The sequence below is a fragment of the Netta rufina genome, assembly GCF_964035555.1.
Source record: "Netta rufina genome assembly, chromosome: 4".
Lineage (NCBI taxonomy): Eukaryota > Metazoa > Chordata > Aves > Anseriformes > Anatidae > Netta > Netta rufina.
In genome coordinates, this window is record NC_140127.1 from 29,797,243 (window position 1) to 29,815,515 (window position 18,273).

The window sequence follows — 18,273 nt, forward strand, 5'->3', positions numbered from 1 at the left end:
CGATGTATTTAAAGTGAGAGTGAACCAAGAATACAAAAGAAAAATACAGAACGGATTTGAACTAAAATATAGTAAGCTTGAGGACATCATTTTCAAAAGCTTTTCTCAGGTTCTTGAGATTTGGAGCACAAAGCATCATTATGTATTTATAAGAAGCAGCAGCAGTTCTGCAAGATCAAATTATTTTTTTTTTATTTAGATCTTTATTCAGGAGTTTATTCACAAGTCTATCTCATTCAGAAAATACTTGGTAAAAGCGTAACTTCTTCAACAAAGGCTAATTGTGTACTTTTAAAATACCGACTCTGATGGTTGGAGTGGTCCTGCTGTGCAAGGATTCGATATCAAACGACTGTTTCCCAGCTGTTTTGACTGTGGATATACATTTAAGTACAGACAACTCTTTGAGCATGGAGAAACGTGTTCTGCAAAATGTTTCAGTTATGCTGCCTCACCTAGAGTTAAGAGCAAAGCTGATTTTGCCAAGAACACCACTGCTCAAGCACTGTGTGCGATTTTTAAATCCCCTTCATCGGGAAGATTTGCTGTTCTGTCTGCATCTTCAGCTTAATTCCTGCAAGATTTTTGCTCTACTGAAGTTGTCACCCAAACAGTGCAGCTGAAGGGAAGCCTTGCAGAACGGAGCAGGTAGGATTTTACAAGGCTTCCTCCCGCATTTTTCATTAACAGCACTGGGTATTTTATATTGGCCAGTTTGTGCTGTTTCATAAAGCTTCTAAGATTTACATCAGGTCCTATTTTTTTTTGTCACCTTGAACAAGTGCTCAAATAGTAAAATGCAGAAATTCTACTCTAGTCTTATGCCTGCAGACTTGCAGAGACATAGCACACATCTCATGGTGAGAGAACCCAACCCGCTGTCTCACCAAGCACTACTATTCCCAGAGTCTGTGCTGTGCAAAAATACTGAATAAAACTAGGAAGGGAATTCCTACCATGGAAATATTGAAAACTGACAGCCAAGAGGCCCTTGAGCTGCAATTACAGACCACTCTGAGGCACCTCAGTTTTCTTCTGAATTATCTCAGAGTGGCAGAGATGAAAACAACCCCAAAAAGTCACAAAACAGTGTTCTATTTCTCTCCTTTGGCACAGTGAAGAAATATGATGTTCTGACAGAAACCGTACTGCTCTGCAGGTAAAACTGAGGGGGAACCATACATTAGGCAAAATGCTCCAAATATTTCTCAGAACCCAAGCAGCCTAGCTAGGGGTTTAGCAGGAACATGTACACAGGTTGTACAGCAGTACATATACTATTCTCTGGAACTCATACAAATGTTTCTACTTCGCTGTGAACTCAGCTCAGCTACTGAATTGCAGCAAAAACTCCCTGTTAAATAGCAATAGATGTAGAGGACAAAATTAATAAACCCTAGCTTTGCAGAGATTTCCCTCCTGGGAATAATTGATTTCCATACTAATGTAATGCATGTTCCAGTTGATGATACTTCTAAATACTTGCTCTTGTGGCTGTTTTGATTTTTAATATATTAACTTCTGCTGCTAAAGTGGAAACAACATGGCCCACTTTCAGGAGTTTTGGAAATCTGTAATGGCAAATTCTGAACTCTTTGGCCTGTTACAAGTAATTATGGGAGAGGAAGGAATAGCAAACATGGTTACAAACTTTGCTTCCACAGGAAATCAGAAAAAGATTTATGTCTAAGGATGGAAAAGCATAAAAAGTTCAAGGACATTTTACGTGTACACATACGTTTACAGGAAACGTTAATTCAAACATTTTCAAAGAATATGTTTTAAATCCTGCAGAACATTTTAAATAAATGATAGTATGCTCAAGTACACCTTGTGTACAGACTCATTTCAGGTTTCCTATGCAGCATTCTAAAAAGCATGACGCGGATACAAAATTACACCAGCAGAGGTAAATAATGATGGCACCTGCTGCTGGATTTTATTTCCAGATTTAAAGCACCACTCAGGATTGTAAAACACTACAGACAAGCAAAGAGTCTAGCCCAAAGCTGAAAACATCTATCCTGGGTGCTTTTAAAATGGTTAAAGCAAAGACCTAGGATATGCGTGCAATGTCAAATGCTGAAGACTCCATCAGCAGGACTTTCTTACACCACATGTTGCTTTTCTGTTTTATACCCAATCACAGAGAAAACTTACAGATTAAGACCAAACAGTAAATCTTTCCAAGTAGGGGAAAAAAGGACAGGTCCCTGAGAGCAAGATGATGCCTACCTGGTGCATGAGAGTACTAGCAGAAGAAGATGTTAGACTTTGAGAACAAAACAATCTGTATTTGTCAGAAATTACTGTTAAAATAGTTCCAGTAGGTAGCTGCCCAGAGGGTGACTGAGCTGCCAAGGCGATGCAGCAGAAAAAGAACCTGATGAGATGAGTGCATGCAGCACCCAGAAATACAGGAGTTTGGGGCTCTTACCCATGCCCCCCCAGGAGACCTTAGCTGGAATACTGCACACATTCCCAGCTACATGTTTCCAACTTGAAGTCATATACTTGAAGAGATTCAGAGAACTATCAGGAAGAGGAAAAAGTAGTATTTGAGAAAGCGTAAGAGGAGCTTTTAGCATGCAGTTATTTAGCCTGAGCTGAGAAAGGAAATGATCACTATCTAGAAAGAGGAAGGACTCAAATGAAACATTTAAAGCAAGAGGCAATACAGGTGCAAAAACTAATGAGCAGAAAGTTGAAAGGTGCTGCCTATTGAACCTCAGACTCTCAAAACCATGCTCAACAGGAGCTGTGGCAGAGAAGGTTTTGAACTGAAGCTAGGCAAAGTTATGAATGCGCTGTGCAACAGCAGTGTGCAATGGCAGTGACCCAGAAAATCCCTTCCAGATCCATGTCACTCCTCCAAGCAGAAAAATCAGAGGCCAGCTTGATTTGTCACACTTTCATTCAGAAACTGCCTAACCAAAGGAAGAAGAAAACCACAGAAGTCAACACGATTAACATTATAACATTTTAGTTTTTTATTACTTGCAGCTTCTTAGTAAAGACAGCTGTATTCTGTATACTTGTAAGGAAAATATTTTTTATGTAAACATGCAAAAACTGGAGATTTCCATTTGTGCACAGCTTTATCTCTGTAAAATAATGAATTGAAATACATTTGACAAAGTTGACCTGAGAATTCAGAATTATTATCATTGTTTTTTAAAACTTAATGTCTGCAGACATATCAATGCCACACTGTGAGATTTAACTACATGCTTACGTTTGCCTTATAATATGGCTCACAAGAATATTTTTTTCCCAATATAATTTTGCTTTTCACTAACCTGTGCAATAGGAAAGAAACGTATAATTCGTCCACTAATGTCCATCTACAAATTAAAAACCATGTACCGAGACTACTTGTTTTGCATGTGCTTGCTCTACAATAAAATTTCCTGTTTTCCTCATCTGACAAAGATTCACAGTTTTGCTTCATCCCAAATTAACTGACAGATTGCAATACTGCAAGATATATATTCTCAATGCACAAGTGGTCAAGGTACACATTAAGCCTTTTGAAAATAAGAATATTATATTTAACTCTTTAATATAAAAGCAGAAATGTGTATTTTTAATATTCGCATCTTTAAAATTCCTAATCACACAACTGTGAACATTCTGAAATAATGATTGGAAAGAAAATTTTAAAATAGTCTGAAAAAATGAGACAATTTTGCTTATGGAGACATAATTTTTGCTCTTTTTATTTATACTTGCTTTTTTTTTATTTAATAATATATTAGTAATATTACAAGTTTATTTGCATATTTTTAAAATAAGATGATTTTTAAAAGAAAGGTTGCTTAAGAACATCTTAGAGACAATACCTCAGAGATTAATGTACAGAGTAAGGTTTCATATTTGTATTATGAAGGTAACACTTGTTACCCTCATAATGTGTCACTGTTTTTCTGATAATGTAAAAATAGCACAGAAGCAAGATAACTCAGATTATTTTTAAGTGGCAAGTTTTTCCCTTTATACATGGCCAATGCTGCAAAATCCTAATAATGTTTTTATTCTACCAATGCTTTTTTTTAATGCTGTGCTCACTAACTAGGCAAATAACTTTATTACTTATTTTATGAATCTTGAAATTGTAACAGTATTAATGCCATGGCAATACAATCGCAAAGAACGCTGCTCTAATACTCCCAGCCTTGCTTACATTTTCTCTCCTATGGTAGCCAAAGAAAATAATGCATTTTTTTCACCCTGACACAAACTTTTAAGACTGTATGTGGTATCATGCAATCCTAACAACCCTAGAGTTTCTGTTCTGTTGCACAGAACAAGATTCCAGCTCCTCTGAATGACAGTGAACATTTAGGAATTCGGACAAAAGAACTCCTCGTGGGTGATGATTGTAGGTAAAGGGAACCAAAAATAAAGGACTATTTTTCTTCTTTTCTGGAGAGTCTTTGGTGAGTGCAAATGTGTTCCCAAAGGTGTTCCACTCCATTCAGGAGCCCCGTGCAGCAGCAGCGCAGAGCCACTTGCATTTACTTACACAACTCGATAGAGACCCATCTTTCACATTAAGAGTACTTTCCACTGAATTTTGAAACAACTGGCTGAGCTTTTATTTATAGTCAAAGTGTTATTCAAAACAGTAATATCAAATGGTAAATTCAATTAGCCCAGCCTTGTTTTCACCCAATGCTTCCAATGTCCAAAACAACCCACTCACGAGATAATGGTTTCCCTACTGGCTTATACAAGTAAAACAAGAGGAGCTTTATGGTGCCTGCTAAAACCAAGCCTGCTTTACAGCAAGGAGACAGTCAATTTAAGCATCATGTTATTCCACTCAAAATGCTGACATTCAGATGTGGCTTCCAGGAATACATTTATTTGTGTCTGTACGGGCATGCATAGAAAGTTTAAATCAGCCCTTGTATTCCTTCCTTAGGTAAACAGTACACTAAAAAAAAACAATCCATGTAGAAACTTATTTCATGGAATCAGTTGAATATATATTTCATTGCTGCCTATTTAGGAAGAAACATTTTAAATCGGATTGCCAAGCTGCAGAAAAATAAGAGAACACACAAATCATCTGGAAATACTAGGACTGAAGGCCATTCTGCAAATACAGTTAGTAACTTTAATCTTTTTTCTCCCATTTATCAGAAGATAAGCTATAAAGATCCTGGATGTGTGCATGTACATCACCTGTTTCATTAGGTCACCTTGTAATAACCAGAGAATGGGGGAGTCAAATCCTAACCACTGATTTCTGATGGTGCCAGCATGGTCTTGGTTACAACACCTCGCATTACCAGAGATGAAGGAGGTTACTCTTTCATAACCATGGTAGATGTTTTAGTCATTTACTATATTTACCATGTTATCTTTGCATGCTTAACTGAATAAAACCCCAGCTGCAACACCAAACCACCACTTAAGAAAAAAAAAAAAACTATTACTCTAACTCAGGAATTCCTAAATTTAGTTTTCCCTGGGCACCATCATCACAGAAGGATTAGAAATGTGCAATACTAATGGAAGTGGCAGGTGTAGGACTGACATTTATCTGTCTAAACAACCTCTTCCTTCAACAGGAAGAGGCAGATAACTAGATTTTCTGTATACTACTGCTGACATGAGCTCCACAGTTCATGAAGCTATGTTTTAGTATCCATTTACTTAGGAATATCAGCTGTATTCAGGAACCTTGGAAACTCTGCTAAACTGAATTAGCTGAAATCTTTGCTCTGAAGTGCAAGTAATCTCTCAACTCCCCATAAAACTAGAAACGTAATAGAGTGAACATTAGTAACTAAAGGGACCTATTCTTTTGGAATTGAGCAAGACTGAACAGGGCAGAAACCCCCCAAGTCAGACAACAAAAATTGTTTATACAAGTTATACACCAGCAGGCAAGGAGATGTACGCATACCGTATGGATTTTTACGCTTATTAACAGAAACTAACACTGTTTTCATTTTAGCTTGTGTTTTATTCTGCTCCTACTGTTGTCAAAGCTTTACTTTTTAGCAAAAATTAAAAAAAAATAAATTCAGTGGACCATCATTTCGAAACAGAGTTAATTATTCAAATTACACTTCACGAACATTCCTAAATCCATACATTCATTTTCTTCTTCCTCATGGTTCCTTAAAAGTGAAGAAAACTTTATACATTATTCAACAATCTTGCAATGAAAGATCCTCTATATTCAACTTCTTATTCAAAGGCCAAAAAATCTGATGATAGTCCACTGGTGATGTGAGTCAAAACTGAAAATACAAGCACACCAGGAAGGCATCTGGCTCTCTCCTGAGCAACCTGCAATGGCAGGCATTAACTCTCTGCTAAGTATTTGGAAGGGTTTTTTTATTTCCTAGATCAGTATGAGGAGTAAATTAAGATTTAGAGATCAAGCTGCACCCTGATCAGGGAAAAAACAGTGGCAGACACAGTACGATGAAAGTTTTAAGGTACTTTTAGCTGCTTAAATGCAATTTTAAAATCATAGTAACAATCAAGAGCACACAAAACCTAGTTGGGTTGAAATGAGAAGAGGGCTGATGAGTCCACAAACCTACGATACAGTTAAGTAAGAAATAATTCCTAGAGCTTGGTTTACATTTCCCAAAATCTAGAATTATTATTACTTTCAACCACAACCAAATGCATCCAGCTTCCACATACGATGTTCTCCACCACCCCAATTTCAAACCATTAATTTCACTCCCAGGATTAAATTGACATTCCAGTGCCCCTGCCACGTTCTCCCCTTCTGCTCTGCCCTTGCAGAACATCCCACAGCAGCCCTTCCCGACACTCATGCAACTCCTACAGCATTCAGGAGGTTGTCAGGTACGCAGCAGTGGTAGGAATTTAGGAAACAATGCTGTGGATGGAGCCCTAAGAACACAATCCAGCTCCCGTTTTCTTGGCTCGGCAGGAGTAACAGCAGCACAGAACAGTAAAAGCCTATTTTTAACTATAAAGCAAGCCAACATGACTAAATACACAAAGGGAGCAGACCTGCAGAATAGCACGACGTCATTTTTTATGAAATCATTCTTCACAGAAGGGGGAAAAAAAAAAAAAAAAAAAAAGCTTTAATCCATTTTTCTTACTTGCAAAGTCACAGTTTGGAGTCAAGCTGTAAACTAATAAATCCTACCCAGTCAGTGTCCAAATGACCCAGTGCACAGCGCCTGTGCTTGTAAGAGAGCAAGCTGACAGACTCCTCAGATGAAACGAGGCAATATTTATAGAACAAGTGAAAGAAATCGCAGATTGAGAAGTGTGAGCACAAGCACTGCTTATGGTCTGGGCTTCCAACATGCTTCCCCTCCGGCTGTCTATACACTTGTGTAGATCAGGTGGCTGCAGTCACCGAGAAGATGCATTACTGCTACCAGACCTTGGCAATGGTTTCACCCGGACACCAGCACCAGAAGAGCTGCAATAAGATACCTACAGGTCACAAGTTAAAAGCACTACGTGCAGCTACATTTCATGACTGCAATAGCGCATTAACTTATTAGCGGATACTAAATGCAGCTATAATGGGATGCAAACAAGTGCAAAACATTGCAGCTTGTGAGCCTGTTTTTCCTCTGTAAGGAAAAGAAACTGGCTCCTGAATCATGTCAAAAAGCCTGGGCTGATGAGAAGGGTAGCATTAAACCCTTCTTCAGGTTCCCAGTCCAAATGAGAAGTGTCATCTCCATTATAAGCTGCAAATGCCATTCATGTATTTGAGCAGAGAGACATCTTCACATCATAGGGCAAATCTTTGCCTTTTGTCACATAGATCAGAGCTTTCCTTTGTCATTTACAGTGACTCGATAAACCGGCACTCCGAAGACATTCCCGACTCAAGGAGGGGCAACCACCCTCCCACCTGCCACCCGCCACAAGGACCAGAAAGCACAGCACCTGTTGAGCTCTGAAAGAGACCGAATTATTTGATACCTTTTTAAGGCACTCCAGACTGGCTTTGGGAGGAACAGCATATTACAGGAGAGATCAACTTGACTGCCTGTAACACAGGGGTCAGGAACAGCTGGAGAACTAGCCAGTCCAGCTGGTAGATTTAGCAGGCTGCTCTCTACTCAGGAAAATCCTCCTTCACTTTTCGTGAGAAGGGAGCTAAACGTGCCGGTGTTTTGTGCTTTAGTGTCTGCAGTGGAGACCCCAGATCACAAAAGACTCACGCCCTTACTTTTTTTTTTTTCCGGCTTAAAGTTTAGACCAAGCAGAGAGTCCCAGGTCAGCTGGTCACATTGTGCCCAGCACCATCCAGAAATATAGAAGCCACCTTTTGGCCAGAGGCTGAACCCCTGTTCTTGCACATCACTATACTGAACTAGTCTAGGAGCTGCGTCCAGCATCACAAGTGCAAGTCACAAACTACACCTACTCTAGATTTCATCCCATCTATGCAGTTATTTCACCAAATACCACTGTCATCATACTCGTCTTCTCCAAGCAAGAAATCAGACGAAAGCTCTTGTATCCAGTAAAACGTCTCAGCTATATTAGGAGCTATGCAGCAGCAGTATTTGGGTCAGGTGATATGTTAATATAAGGCTATTTACCTTCAACATCACCCACATAAAAGCTCTGCAATCTGTTGTCCTTCATCTACCCTCCTAATATCTCTCTATAAACACAGATTTAGGAAGGAATGACAAATGCTCCTATAAATTCCAGCTACTGGGCATAGGATCAGCTCTCCACAAACAACCCACTGAGCAGTGCTCAGATCAGATACCCCTTCGGTACAGTTTATTCTTCCTGCGGTTTTCTGCTGAATCATCACTGTCTCAAAATGAACAGCAGGGGAAAAAAAAGAAAGAAAAAAAAAAAAGACTGCTGGCAAGGTAACAGAATTGGAAGAACAACCAAGCATCCACTACTGGGGAAGTGTACAAGTGTCACTTACATTTCAGGGACAGATTGGCAGGTTAAGCACACCAAGGTTAGAATCCTAAAAAGCCTGCAGAGCTGCACAGGTCACCCCATGCTTTTCTTGCACTACAGCTAGCAGACATTTCTAAATACAACACTGAAAACGAGATGTGTCAGGTACAAGCAGCTTTGGTCAAGGGTAAATCTTGAGACATCTCATTTTTCTCAAACCCTTAACATTGCCTACACTTGTCGTGTAGGGCCTTCATAGCCAGCAGCACTGGCAATAAAGAATACCGAAAACATTGCTTCAGTATTACCCTCAATACTAGTTTACTCTTCAAATACCCTACCATGATTTTTTTTCCCTAATAGTATTAATTCTATTCATTTCTAAATTCAGGTAAAGCTAACAAGAATGTATCAGGTATAGTAACAGAAAAGTAAATGTTTAACAAATGTTAAGTAAATATTTAATAAATGTTAATGTTAAAATGTATCAACTGTTGCATCTAGGATAGCAAAAAATTAAAATCAGACTTTAAAATGATCCTGAAAATCCTGCATTTATTTCATATAAAAATCACACAAATGTGTATTCCTGAGAGGGCTAATAAAATTAGTTCAGCTTTTCAGACATCAAGGATGATGTTAAGGAGTAATTTGTAGCAATTTAAAGCCTAGAACACAACAAGGAATAAAAACTATCTAAAATAGGAATGTTGAAGAAAACCCAACTTCAAATAAACTGGAATTTTTATTTATTTATATATTACAAGTTTCCAGCATCAGCCTTATTTATTTTCCGAGAGTGCTGATGGTCAAAGCAGAGTTTCAATGTTTACCCAATTCCAGTTTACAAATTTGAGCATTAGGGAACTGTGCTTTCTAATTGCTAAATCATGTGCAGTGATCTTTTTGACACAGATAATTACTTCCCTGATCCTGCAGACAACCTGTAAAACCATCATGTACAGAAGGATTGTGCAGAAAAGCTTCAGGTCACCTTAGCAGCAGAGCACAGAACACAAGACACTTCCCCTCACTTGTGCATAATGGTACTACTGGCAATCACAACGCACAAACAAGTCACACTACCAATAGCAGTTTCCAATAACCCTTCAAGCCACATAGTTCTTTGTATATCACAATTTGAGATTTCCTGTCTTAGATAAAGAAAGATGAAGTTTCCAAAAATATAACTTACTCCATCTGGCTGGAATATTTTTACAGGTTAATTTGCTAAACTGTACAGACTACATCAACTGGAAATAGCTCAAATCCAAGCACAAGTATCGCTGAAAACTCTCCATCAAGCAAGGGAGCACCAATATTTTGGAGGTGGAAGATGCTTGAGATACTGAGGCACAGGATTTTCATAGCTGAATATGCTTATTTCTTGTTGCAATGGACTTGGTGCCACTCTATTAGCACATTGCCTAACTCCCTGATATTTTTAACCTACAATTCTTAACACAGCATTCCATTACCTCCTGCACTTCAGAGCTTCTATTATTCTGCTGAATTTATTAACTTGTAAAATCAGAAGCAAATCAATGGTACCTTCAGGGCTTTAAGGTCTTTCTGTTTTGTGTCTTTAGAGGTTTGGATTTTGTAATTATTTTTTAATTGCTGGGTATCATCAGCTCCCAATATTAGCTGGATTTTTAACATGCTCGAAGATACGGCAGGAGTGCCTACAACTCAGTAATAACATATAGAATTAGTCAGTTGGTCTAAAATAACATTTCAGAAGGAGCTGACTTTCCTTTCCAGGTTCACATCTGTATTCTAGCTATAAATGACACCTTTCAGTGTGCACCATCATAAATGCCACCTTATAAGCACTTTAACACAATCACTAGTTTTGGTCACTTTGGAATGTAAAATGAAGCTGGTAATATCGATAGTGCTAGTTTCCCCATGCTCTTTTTGAACTTTTACTACCTTAGAGATGCCCAGAGAAGTGGTGGATGCCCCATGCCTGGAAGTGTTCACGGGATGGTGCTTTGGGTGACCTGGGTGAGAGGTGTCCCTGCACATGGCAGAGGATTGGAACTGGATGGGCTTTAAGGTCACTTCCAACCTAAACCATTCCAAATTCTTTAAATTCTTTTCAAATTACAGATTTTCAATGCCAACCATCTATGATGAAATGAATAATTTCAGCTACTAGTTAAGAAGGCAAAGACAGATTTTTTATATATATATAAAAAGAAGTGGCTGGAGTTTTATATATGTCTACATACACACACACATATATATACACACATACTTTAAAAATAAAACGCATGTTGTACTGTCTCCAAGGCCTTGAAACAGCCACAGAAAGATGGCACAACATTTCATATGTGCCAAAGATGTTTTCATTGGCATCTCCATGGGTCACTAATGCATTCACTGTCATTCATACGAAATGACCCAAATTGTGCCAATTATAAGCTTTTGAGAAAATTTGCAGTTAAATGCTGTCCTGGAGAACAGGAATTTATCCAGACTCTACTGCAGATCTCTGGTACAATGCCAGGCAAGTCACTTAAAATCAACCTTTCAGACAATCATTAGACCATGGGTGCCTGAGCTGGGCCAAAACACAGAAAAGTCAGATAAAATCTGTAATTTGAGCACTAAGGCCAAGCTATACTGAGAAATAAGTATGTGAAGTTTTCTAAACTGTCCTTGCCAAAGATTTGCTTCAGCAGAACTATCTGAAAAATGAAGATAATGCCGCTCTGCACTGCTTCAATGAATCACATTAACACTGTTGTTACAAACACCCCAAAAAGCCAGAGAAGGAAAAAAATTAATGCTTTCATCTTCTGAGTAGGACTTGATCAGTATGCCATATAAACACAACCTGGCCACTTGAGCAATGAAGCTAATGCAAAATATCAAATAGAAACCAGAGCTATCTAATTTGAGATGAATCTTGTGGAAGAAAATTGTACGTGGCCATGTACAATTAAAGATAACACACCTATGAAGAGGCAAAATAATTATTCCTAATCACATGAAAAATCCACAACTCCGTTATTGGTCTGCAGAGAAAAAAATATTTTTATATTCCAATGTATTAAGAAAAGGGAAAGTAATAATCAGAAAGGTGCAAAATTGAAATCTTGTTTTTCAATAAGGAACCAAAATAGAGGTGCCTTAAAAAAAATGGTATCAATTCCCAGTGTGATGCAATTCACTAAGATGAATAAACTCGCAATCATCATCAGCTACAGCAGATAGCAGGTTTCTTCCAAGTTGAAGGTGTTTTTAGTTTGTTTGTTTTTTGTCATTGTTGTTTTTTTTTCATATACATGTGAAAAAAAATCATATAGTGTATTTTTCCAGGTATATTTAAAAAACATCCAGGTATGAGGTCAGCTCAGGTTGTTCAGCTTAGCAAGTGTAGCCACTTGATCACACCATTACACCCTTCTTCCCTGTGCTGTGATGCTCTCTGAAAGGACAAGCAACTATCCCGGGCTGCCTTTATTCTTTGAGTTCTAAGCCGATACTAATTATCTCTTCCAGAAACAAAAAGACATACTTCTGTAAAGTTTTACATTTCTTAAGCAAGCATCCCAATCAACACTCCTCCTGCACAACAAATTAAGATAGCCTTATTTGCACAATTACAACCCAAGACTTCGTCAAAACACCACTCATTTCCATCTCATTCCAGAGTGCAAGAGGGCCCCTAGCATGGGGTCACAAATCTTTGTGGACTAAAATACTGCAATAGCAAGCCAAAGACTTGACTTATTGCTTTCAATATCTTTCAGTAATTCAAGACAGGTCAAGGACATCAAAAGACTGAAGCGGCTACACGATCCCTAAAGGAGAGTCACTGGGCTGCCAGTAAAATATACCCTTTATTTGCAGACTTCATTTCTATAATACCCAAAGTCAAAAAGTAACTTACCCTTTCTTACAGACTGAGCATAAGTGACTCCAAGAGCTGTTAATCATTACACACTCTTGAAAGAACTGTGTGTCTCAAGTTATAATTTAAAAGCCATTATTCCTATCACTCTTTAATATTCTTTTTAATTGTGTTGAGTAAAGTTCCTACAGACAACACATACAAGGGGAAAGAAGGAATGAGATAGGAAGAACATTTTAGAAGGCCTGAGTCAACTGTGGGGACCTTCTCTGCCATCTTCCCCCCCAGCAAGCCTTCACTCCCTGTTCACAGACAGTGGTTGTCTATCACAGAATATCACCCACAGAGCAACCACCACCACCATACTGGCTGCTGCTTCAAACCTATCCGATTTATGAAAGACGAGGCATGTGGACCTGTACACTTGATGGATGCCACTGATTTTTACTTCTTACATTAAGTAATCTGGGAAGAGGAATGCTTTTTCCACTTTTCCTCCCTCCACTCCAAGCACAATGAACACAACAGGGCCATCCTGCATGCCATTTTCTACAGACCAGTAAACTTAACCCATATCCCGCACTGCCTACTAAACTAGTGTTAAATTAAGATTTAATAGCATTAGCTGAAATTGTTTCGCAGAATTTTATGTGAAACAGAGCACTGGAGATTTTGCATTCGTTTCCAGATTGTCCCAGCAAATCAAGCTGTGAGACCATAGGTGGGATGTCACAGAAGTAATTACAGCTCTTTTCTTGAAATCAGATCTGTCAGACATCAATAAGAGATTTAGGATTCTGGCAACATGCTAGCATGAAAATAACTTCTCAAAAATGATTAATTCAGTAAGTTTTCCTTTATGTCAAAGGAAGACAAATTCCATATACCTCAAAACTCTGAGCTTGCCTTCCCTATCTACAAAGAACTGCGATTTTTCAGTCCCATTTTCCGCACAAAAATCCTTTTTCTGGAGAACAAGCATAGAGAGTTTCATTGCCAAAGTAGAGTTTTTCACTGTATCCTAACAGTTTCATTTTAAACTTCTTATAAACCCTTCACCATGGCTTTTGTTAATGCAAAATCTGCAGTTGTGTGCCAGCCCCATGTCATAATACTATTTCTTTATCTTATATATATGTTGACATACGAAAATTAGTTTATTGTAAGAAAAAGTGATACTTTTATCTCTCCTCTTTCATTATTCTTATATGTTGGCCCACAGAGTGAAATATATCTGTGGATTAATCTGTAATTAATTCAGAGTAATGCATCTAAAACACGTCAGACCTTGGAATGTAAAGCCTCTAATATACCAAGTTATTTTTTCCCTCATTTATAAGCCATTATTTTGTATTAACCAGACTTTGTGTTAACCAGAATCAATCCAGAAACTTTCATCAACCTTCTCTGGAGAGTAAAAAGAACAGGGAAAACAATACATATGCAGCTTTCTCATTTTCTTTCAATTTGCAAATTTAGGGTATCCTATTCTATTTCAGCTTCTTCAGTACTTGAGTTTCAGGACGCAGGGAAGTGTGGGTTTTCTGTGTGCATTTTTTTTTTTTAGATTAAGTTCTAAATATTTCATGAACTCCCAATGATTTGGTAACATGAACTGCTTTATACTTAGAATGTAATTAAAAAGAAATGAGAAGAACAAAGTCTACAACAAGAAACTGCTGTATGCATAAAAAAATTCACTAGACACGTTCTGAAATATTTCTAGCTTATTTTCTGTATTTCTATACAAAATAAAAACTCAATTTGTAAAGAAAATGTTCCTCCTTGAAAAAGTTCCTGCTATCACATCTTTCCAATATTTACGATTGTTAGTTGTATATGCTGAACATACTGCCCACATTCCCATGCACACTCTAGTACATACCCTCTATGCACAGAATGTAGAAAGGTTTTCAAGAAACTGAAAATTATATCAAATCATATAAAATCTACCATGAAGATATATATGTGTTAACTAAGTGATAGGAATCTGTACTTCTAGAATCTTTTTATAAAGTAAAATGTAAATTTCTAATTTCTGACACCTGAGGCCTTGTTAAATAATGTTTGCTGTTCTGCTTATGAATGCATTTTTCACAAACAATAAACATGGACAGCCTATGGGATTAAAGCATGACAAAGGTGTAGCTGACTCATGGGATCAATTATAAAGCATCAGTACTTATGCCTTTTGTTCATGCAGTGTTTTACTAACAGTTTCTGCATTTTCAGCATAAGTCTATCACAGATGTTCAACGCCATGCTACAAGGCAACAGCACACCACCACCGTACATTATACAGAATAAATCTACTCTTATCACCAACTACAATTAAATCACTTGTTATACAGCTCAAATATTTCTTTAAAGTTTTAACAAATGCATACAGATTTTAACCGAACGCTCACAGCTTCTTGACCAAGGAAAGTATGTCAGTATTTTCCGAGTACATTTTTAACATTCAAAAAACCTAGAGAGTTGCCTTTTCTAAATTAAAAACAATCTTAAACACAGTCACAGATTCTAATGCCACCTCAGGTACTGCTTTCCCTCAAAACCCCACTATTAAATTTACAAATCAGGAGAAGTACACGAGGAGGATGACAAGCAGTTTCAATTTCCATGCAACTCGCCCGTGACAGGTTATTGATAGAACAAACAGAATTTGCAATACTTACTGAATGTTTCTCCTGCTGGCCCATAACTCCATGGTTAGCCGGGATTGCAAGTGGTTTCATAATGAAGAAACAGAAGCTGAACTGAATTTACACATCATGTACCAATTTCTTATGGATGGCAAGTCACCCTCTACAGCATTAAATTAAAAAGAGGCGGAGGGGGGGAAACCAAGCTGGAGCTAAAAGTGTCACTACTGGTAAGCTCAAAAACCCCCTCACACTTGTAGTGCAGAGAAGCAATCCAAACGACAGCGTTAGTCTCCATTTTTGTAACACTGAAAGTCTAAGCATGTCAGGGTGCACAGAGCCTGATGAAACCCTACATATCCAGCATTCATCCAAGGGAACAGAACCATTCCCCGAGACAGAGGAATAGGAAGAAAAGAAAAAGGAGGAAAAAAGCTAAAATGGCTGACTGCACAGAGACTCCCTCAAAAAGGCTTAATACAGTATTATATTAGTCAGGGTGCAGGAACCAGCCTCTAGCATTCAGCCAAGCATCGTTAATACTCCTGTTTCATTTGCAACCACACACACTCACACACGCAGCCTCCCCCCGCCACCGCCACCCTCCACTCCCCCAAAATCAGGGCAGCGCACGCGAACAGGGACCTCCTCCCCTGGCTGCTAATGATGCTGACAGAGTAGTGACCAGTGATCTCTGTTCCACTCAGCTAACCAAGTTTGCACAATTAATCTCAGCAGCGTGACATTGATGGACATTTAATTTTTATGACGCCCACTCCTCACAATCGAGACGAGCCCATCTACTGCCAAGAGAGTAAGAAACAGAAATACAACACAGTCACACACACACAGAAACCCAGAGAATCATGAGTCTGAATGCAATACGCCAATATAATTACGTTATTGTGCTTACTTTGGAAGACCATGGCTGCAGGCAGTTGGCATAGCAACGCACAAGGAAAGCCATTTCCTGGGTAGAAAGAATGCTTCCTTTTCTAAATAAAAAATTCCTCTTAGGATACAAACGGCATTGCTGCTTCCTGCAGAAAGCAAAGACACTGTAGTCTGTCTCTTAACCTGCACAGGCACACTCAATGCAGTCCTAGTGATGTAAGTGCATTTCTCACTCGCTCTCTCCCTCCCTCCCTCTCCCTTTATCCACCAAAATATTCAAGTCAAATGGAAGACATTCCTCAAGGCTCGCCCCCTCCGATACTTAACCATTTCACTCATTAAGGTAGAGGTGGACAATGCAGAGAAAACAACAAGCGCTTGCCTGTATCGTATCAGCCTCTGAAGATCGGATCAGCCCCAGAGGGGAGGGATGCACTCGTGGCTGGCTCCTGAGGGTACCGCCGGAGCCAGGGCAGGAGCAAGGACCAACATTTACCTCCACAAACCCTGTGCTGATCAGGACTTTCCATGAAGATGAGGGTAAAGCAGAAGGTTTGACATCACCTCCCCTTTTTCCCCCACCCAAAAGAGTGCCGCTGCAGAGCTGTAAACGCTGTTATCAAGTATTTATAAACAGTGCACTTGATGAGCGCTTGCAAATTGTCGGCTGCTTCACTGCTAGGCAGGCCACAGATATCCACAGGCTGTGGCCCGTAAATGTTTGGAACCTTTTAAAATGCCATTTAAAGTCTTTCCAAGTACGGATCTAGCTTCTCTGCACACACTGACTACACAAACCCCCCTAAAATAAAAAGGGGATGCAAGACCTGGAAGAGGCTGACATACATATGGCTTTTATAACACACACACACCCTGCCTGGAACCATATCTTAAACTGAGAAATTTCCCCGGTCCCTCCCATTTGCAGGGATGCACAGCATTTCAGTGGCAGCACCACACTGCAGAGGAGCTCAAAGGCAGCGGGGCTGAGCTCAGGAAGAGGCCGGCAGCCAGCTGTGGATGGCTGCACCTAATGGGCGCGGGGAGCCCACCGTGGCGGGCCTGAGCGGGCCTCCCACCCGCCAGGCCCCAGCATTAGATGGAGCCCTCCTCTCAGCAACTTCACCTCACGTTCTTTAAAATCAGAGACCATCTGTGCTAAAAACAACTTCAAAGTTTTGTTTTGTTTCTTTTTTTTTTTTTAAACAACAGCTGGGGGGGGACTTAATAGTTGTTACGTAGGCATAAACACGAACACTACGTAATGCAATCTGCAGCTGCCTTTCACCAAAATAACACGTCCGCTAATAATTAGTTTGTTACACAGCGATTTCTTTCTATACTGACAGTGATTGCTAGTAAATGAGGCTATAAAAATTAGTGAAACTGAATCTGGTCTTTTTTTTTGCGCAGTTATTCCAAGGACACCACTACACACACAGCACATATTAAACTAAACATATTTATGTTTATGAGGGTTTAATGACACTCGTGACCTTGGTTTTCTAATATATTCTAAAAAGTTTCCTTTAAAGATAAATTATTCTTTAAATGACTGAATTACAAAAATCAGAATCTTTAAAGTGTTTGTGATGTGCCAGTGTAACTAACAGGTGATTTTAAAACATTACATTATGCTAAAGCCTCATAAAACCATGAAATGCTGAGCACCATCAATTCTCTGACAAAGACCTGACCAGAAATAGAAGTTACTTGCTGCAACTAACTCAGACAAAACCTGTCTAGTACAAAATGAAAAATACTTGTAGTTAGAGTTAACAATTACGACCACCTTGATTTGGTGGCTTTACAGTTAACATCATGAGCAGAATTTGTGTTTGGCGTTTTAAGCTCAAGTCATGAAGAACTGAATTTGTGCCAAGGTGTGTCTTGCAGGCGTAGGAAGGAAACACACCACTTTCTGGACTCCGTCATGTCCTTAACTGAGCTACAAATGCTTATCTTACC

At 38.9% G+C, this 18,273-nt stretch overlaps 1 protein-coding gene across 6 annotated transcripts in view; it reads right to left on the reverse strand.

Annotated features, from left to right (window-relative positions):
• Positions 1-18,273, reverse strand: part of RAPGEF2 (Rap guanine nucleotide exchange factor 2) — a 180,842-nt gene that overhangs the window by 52,787 nt on the left and 109,782 nt on the right. For 2 of the 6 annotated variants that reach the window (XM_084286453.1, XM_084286454.1), the window contains exon 1: positions 15,445-15,578. The exons of the other annotated variants lie outside the window; for them this stretch is intronic. In XM_084286453.1, coding sequence (XP_084142579.1) covers positions 15,445-15,504 — 60 coding nt within the window. In that variant the 5' untranslated portion in view covers positions 15,505-15,578. Of the gene's footprint in view, positions 1-15,444; positions 15,579-18,273 lie in introns of those variants that run through there. 6 annotated transcript variants of the gene reach the window in all.